Source organism: Plasmodium cynomolgi, chromosome 1 (assembly GCF_000321355.1).
Source record: "Plasmodium cynomolgi strain B DNA, chromosome 1, whole genome shotgun sequence".
Classification (NCBI taxonomy): Eukaryota; Apicomplexa; class Aconoidasida; order Haemosporida; family Plasmodiidae; genus Plasmodium; species Plasmodium cynomolgi.
Genome location: NC_020396.1, coordinates 200,049 through 205,984, shown reverse-complemented (window position 1 = coordinate 205,984; position 5,936 = coordinate 200,049). Strand labels below are relative to the sequence as shown.

General features: G+C 43.8%; 1 protein-coding gene across 1 annotated transcript; it reads left to right on the top strand.

Annotated features, from left to right (window-relative positions):
- Positions 1-718: 718 nt before the first annotated feature.
- Positions 719-5,795, top strand: PCYB_011350 (hypothetical protein; the record flags this gene model as incomplete). Its single annotated transcript, XM_004220641.1, has 6 exons — positions 719-1,397; positions 1,641-2,155; positions 2,185-2,445; positions 2,639-5,008; positions 5,165-5,495; positions 5,692-5,795. The coding sequence occupies 6 exons, from the start codon at positions 719-721 to the stop codon at positions 5,793-5,795; spliced, it is 4,260 nt and encodes a 1,419-aa protein (XP_004220689.1).
- Between the last annotated feature and the right edge of the window lie 141 nt (positions 5,796-5,936).

Genomic DNA, 5,936 nt, shown 5'->3' with positions numbered 1-5,936 from the left:
TTACATCGCTTCGGGGGGAAAAAAAAAGGGAAAAGAGAGTACGCACAACAAGGAAATACACAACGCAGAGAAGGGAGGAATAGCTCGACAAAAAGGATAATACAACGCTATGCGCACATGTAATATAGTGACTCCTCGAAAGGCACACTACTAAACATGAATAATAAAACACACAAGCCGAGATGTCCCCATTGATAAGGATCTCTGTTTGAGGACATTTTGGGAAAAGCGACAAAATTATTATAAGGTGCGAGATGGGGTAAACTCGATCATTAAGTGGGGAACTAATTTTGTATGATCGCGTGAGAGAGGGAGCTTCCGCTGTTTGTATTCGAGTTTTACTTGGAGCCTTGTTGTCAAGTGACTCGGTGAGGCGAAGCCAAATGCTGCACTCGCGTTGCCTGTACGCACGAACGTATGCACCCCTGCCATTTGACGCCTCCGCGAAGAGTTTTTTCGTCAGTAAAAACGGTTTACACGATACTAGCTTAGCGAAGCAGCTGCAAGTTAGGCTTCTTAAAAGGAGACGAATCAGAGGAAGAACTCCCCAAAACGGAGGCATAAAAGGGAGAATAAAAGGGACGCAAGGTGGGGGACAGGCCAATGGCGCACGGGGCGAAAGGCGAGTGACCACGTGCATTCTTCTGCAGAGACACACGCAAAAAAGCAGGAGCACCCTCCCACTCGGTTGAGAATCTCCTCATAACACAAATGAATGATGCATCCCTCGCCTCTCCAGCGGACCCTCCTGGTAGTGCTGCTCATAAAGTTCCTTTCCCACGCACTGAGAAATTATAAGAAGGTTAAAGTGAGGCCATATATCCAAGTATGGCTAAAGAGGAAACACCCCTGTTATTCTATCCGACGGGAAAAGAAAAAGGCGAGATGTTTTTTCACCGGGAGGAAGACGAAATGGTGCAGCTCCTTCGAGTTGTTCAGCGAGCATGTGAAGGATAGGGATGGGAATCGTGGAGATGACGAGGAGGAGGACAACCTAGACCATGACAACCCCAACGATGGGGACCTGCGAGACGATGAAATTTCTTACGAGGATGTTGAAGAATATCTGAAGAAGAACAATTTTGAAGATGCCAGAGAAGATAATGAGGGGAAAAAGGAAATTATTAAATTAATTAACTATCTGCCAACCCTAAAAAATGAAGAAGAATTTTTTTCCAAGTTTGGCTACTCCAGTAGCGAGAAAAGGTCTATGGAGTATTACTTTAATGAAATGAAAAATTTGAAGGAGAGGAAGCAGAAGAAGAATCACAACATTTTAAATTTTATTCTGTCATATTATTTGAAGAGAAAAAATGCGAATGCGCAGAGCGCCTTGAGGAATTACCAAAGTGTGCAGTCTTACTATGACTACATTAATGACGTGATGCACAACCGAGGTGCCTCTCTCTCTGTGGTTAGCGGTGCGTAAGAGTGAGTGAGCTGCGGGAGGGGCTCTCTTTGTGGGGGGAAAATCTTTAGCGTGTTGACTGGGCTAAACCGCATCGCTGAACGTGGAAAATTTGCGCTCCCCCGTGCTCGGCAACCACGCGGGGAGATGCACATATAAATACATATAAATACATATGTATAAGTATATATATATGCATTTATGTGCGTATTTTTTTTTTTTCTCTTCGCAGCCCAGCCATCCAAGAAGGACAACATCTTTTCGCGGAAGACGCTGTGCAATTTTATCTCCTTCTACCTCAAAAACGCAAACATCATAAAGTACGCGTCCTTTCTCTGCCTTAGCGGACTGTTGACCTTCTCCTTGAAGACACTCATAAGGCGCATCAAGCTGGAGGATATCTTTCTCCTAAGAAACCACTTTCACTTGGTGTACTCACTAAAAAATATGCATGTGTGTAAACTAGTGGCCTTTTCCTTGCTGATGAATTTTTTATTCATAAATAAGTACAATCAATATTTCTGCGTGACTGAAGATTTGTTCGGTATATTATTTTCCAATTATTTTGCCTACGAAGGGATAAATAATTTGACCAAAAGGAAGATCGAGGATTTCATGCTCAAGTACAACTACACCCTGGATGATGTTTTAAACTCCATGAATGAAATTTTTTCGCATTACTTGTATAGACAAATATGCACAAATGAAACGATAGATGGAGATGTGCTTGTTGTGTTGAAGTCCTTTGTGGGTTTGTATCATAAGCTGTTTCGAAGCAACAAGGAAAATATAATATTATCAGCCTCGTGGCAAACAAGTACAATGCGCACTTTGCCGAGAAGGGAGAAAATAGGGACTCTGTTCTTTCGCGAATTTTTTACATTTTTTATTTGTTGAATGTTATGTTTAAGTACGACGTGGATTCCTTGGAGAGGCTGAACCTCCACCGTGGGAACAGTCTGAACATTCCCTTCTTCGCGCGGCGCAACCGGATCTCTAGCTACTTCCTCCTGGCTCACATCGCACAGCAGATGGGGGTGAGTGCGCTGTGCAACAGTCACTGCATGTGTGGTGTATAAGTGGCTGTCCTAGCTACGTATAAATGGCTGCCCATGCTGTGTATAAATGGCTGTCCTTACTGCGTATAAATGGCTGTCCTTACTGCGTATATATGACTGCCCCTTCCCCTTCACGCCACTCCCTCTTCATGTTCCTCCCCTCCCCGCGCAGGTCAAAGAAAAAACGATCAACGACAGTTTGCTCGAAACGATGAAGGGAAACTACGAGGCACACATCCGTGGGCTCCTCAGTAACAAGCAGAACTCCAGTAGTGTCCTGGAGGACGTGAAAAAAATGGACTTCCTGACGTTGGATGATTCCATTTTGGAGGACGTGCACAAGGAAATTTTCGTCAGCATACTTAAAAGGATCATGGAAGATGGTAATTACGAACCTGTTTATTTTGTTGCCCGTGAGAAGGAAGGTAAAGTCGAGGCGACTGCGCTGGGAAGTGCGCATGGCAAGGTGGGTGGAAAGTCCATAGGTGAGGGGGGCGACAAATTGGGAGCAGAAGATAGTGTCGCCCAGCAGTATGACGAGACGGTTGACCAGTATGACGAGGCGGCAGATCAGTATGACGATGCCGCTAACCTGGATGACGCCGCTGACCTGGATGACGCCGCTGACCTGGATGACGCCGCTGATCTGGATGATGCCGCGATAGACGACTCGGATGACAACATGTACAGACACCTGGAGAACAGCGTGGACTACATCGTGAATGAAGACGCGGCTAAATCTGGGGAAAATGAAGACAAGAAAGGTATCATTGCGGAGAGAGAAAAAAGGGAGCTGGAGGAAAAGAAGCTTTTCTTGAACAAATGGGATGACATAAATTTTTTGAGGAAGTATTTACACATGGATAAAAAATACATGGATAAATATTTGGAAAAGTACCTGCACGATTATATGTACAGGGAGTACAAAATTTTGATTAACAATTTAATTTTTAAAAAAATGAAGGACAAAAATGATCATTTATTTTTTTTGAAAAAAGGAATATCCATATCGAATAGCGCAACGGAGAATATAATAAAAAATATTCTGCTAAAGTTTGTGATTAAGACGAAGGAAAACATTGGCATATTTTTGAAGCTGAAAAATATGGAGAAGTGTCTACGGCTTATACAAAATTTGATCTATGTGTATAAGAAGATAAAGAAGAAAAAAAAATTCTTGAAGGTTCCCAGCGACGATTTTTTTAGCCTCGACGATTTGTTCGCGTGTAACTGTTATAGGGCGCTGGACGGGACCGGCGAGGGGGAGGGAGCGGCGAAAGGGGAAGCAGAGGGAGGAACACCTGGGGAAGGGTCAACCGGGAAAGGACCACCCGGGGAAGGACTAGCTGCTAACGGATTGCCCCCTGACGAACTTGCTGCTAACGACGAACTTGCTGCGAACGGATTATCTCCGGACGGACCAGCGGAGGAAGCCCTTCCCACCGAAGCAGACGAGGAGGAGTTCCTCAAAAGGATAATCTACAAAGATCACCTTGAGGGAGAGGACGGAGGAGATGGAAAAGACGGCATACTCTCCCAAGAGGAACGAAAAAAATTGTACGAAGAATTTGTAATAAAACACATGAAAAACCAGTCAGAAAGAAAAATCCTGAAAATAATTTTTAATTTAAATTACGATCAGGTGGACAGGGAGGTAGAGGATAACATCATCAAACGGTTCTTAGACAAAATATGCACAAAGTATTTAAGCAACATGAAAGAAGTGGACGATAGGTACAAAATTATAGGACAAGAAAATTTGTTGGATTATAAAAATATCAATTTTATGGAGTCCCTGGAGAGGGAGAAATCCAAAAGGGGCCACAAAAAAGGGGGAGAAAGAAGCATCCCCGCCAAGGACAGTTTCGTCATTCGGAAGGAAGACATTTTCGAGCACATCGATGATGACTCATTTGAAGAAATTTGCAAAAAAATGTACATAAACAAAATTAAAGAAGCAAAAAAAAACCTATACCACATGAGAAAAAATTTATATATGCATGAAATTATACTGAACATAAAAAACGCGCAAGAAATACACGACGTTTTCCTCATTGATGAATATGAAAAAATGATTACAGATATTATAAAAACGAATATATTGAATAAAAATTATAAAAATATAAAAAATGTGTATTTAAAAAAAATTGTTAACTTTTTAAATTTGTCCGACGAAAAAGCAGCTGACGTTGAAATGAGGTGCATTTTTTTGCAGACTTATGAAATATTTTCCGCGGTGAAGGAGAACTTCTATATTTACAGAAGCGACTCCGATTTCGTGAATAACATTAACGAGATTCTCACGATATACAGAAACTTCGACCTCATTAGGTCCAAGGGACAGCAGTACTATGTCAAGTTTTCCCTTATCGAGTCCAACTACAATTTGCTACATCGGATCATCGAGCGCTATGTTCTTTACGTCATTGACTTGATCAACGACGAAAACAGATCCCTGTACAAGGAGAATATCTTTCTACTCGCCGCAATTTTCCGCGTCAGCCCTGAGATCATCGATGAGATTGCCACGCGGATATACAAGGTGGGCGGGAGCGCCGGTGCCATGTATGGGGTGGGGGCCGCGTCGACGGTGCCCCTACAGTAGTGCCCCTACGACAATCCCCCTACAGTAGTGTCCATGCAGCAGCGCCCCTATAGTAATGCCCCCACAATTGTGCCTCCCTCCCCCCCTGCGCAGAAATACATCGAGGGCCAAGACCTGCACGCCATCAACAACATGGACGCCTTTTTCAGTTTCCTTTTTAACATGGACAAAGAGAGGCAGTGCGAGATAGTCCTGGAGCACTTGAGAAAAAAAGTGAACACCTTCTTAGCCTCCGGGGAAGGGTTCCAGGAGAGGATGCACAAATTGTATGACGTGATTTTCTTCATAAATAACAACTTGCAGCTACGGAAGAATATTTTCGAGGTGTCCTCAGTCGATGCGGAGGCTGTGTATTCTTTCTTAACTGCCTGCGTTGAGGAGTATCTGCATGCCAAGAAGACGGAGGCGTTCATTTCGGAGCACCGTAAGTTTCCAGCGGGTCGCACCGTGGATAGCACCGTGGATAGAAACGTGAATAGCAACGTGGATAGCAGCGTCGATAGCAACGTGGATAGCAACGTGTATAACATCTCCATAGCTGCGCGCACAACTGCGTTGTTACCTGCCTGCATAGCTGCTCCAAAAAATGCGTGACGTGTCCCTCACCCCCCGACTGACAGGCGATTACCTAAACCACTTGAACAACTATCTGAGCAAAATCAAGACGCTCATAAAAGGGAATCAAGAAAATGTGCACATGAGTCACGTCATGAATGTTTTGTAAGAATTCGCAAGCTGCGTGGCGCATTCGTCTCTGCGAAGAGAAGCGGCAGACGCACATGAGTCCATGTGAATGAATCTGCATGCCTACCTATCAGCCCCTGCGTGGGGATTACTATTTGTACAGTTATTATATATATGTGTG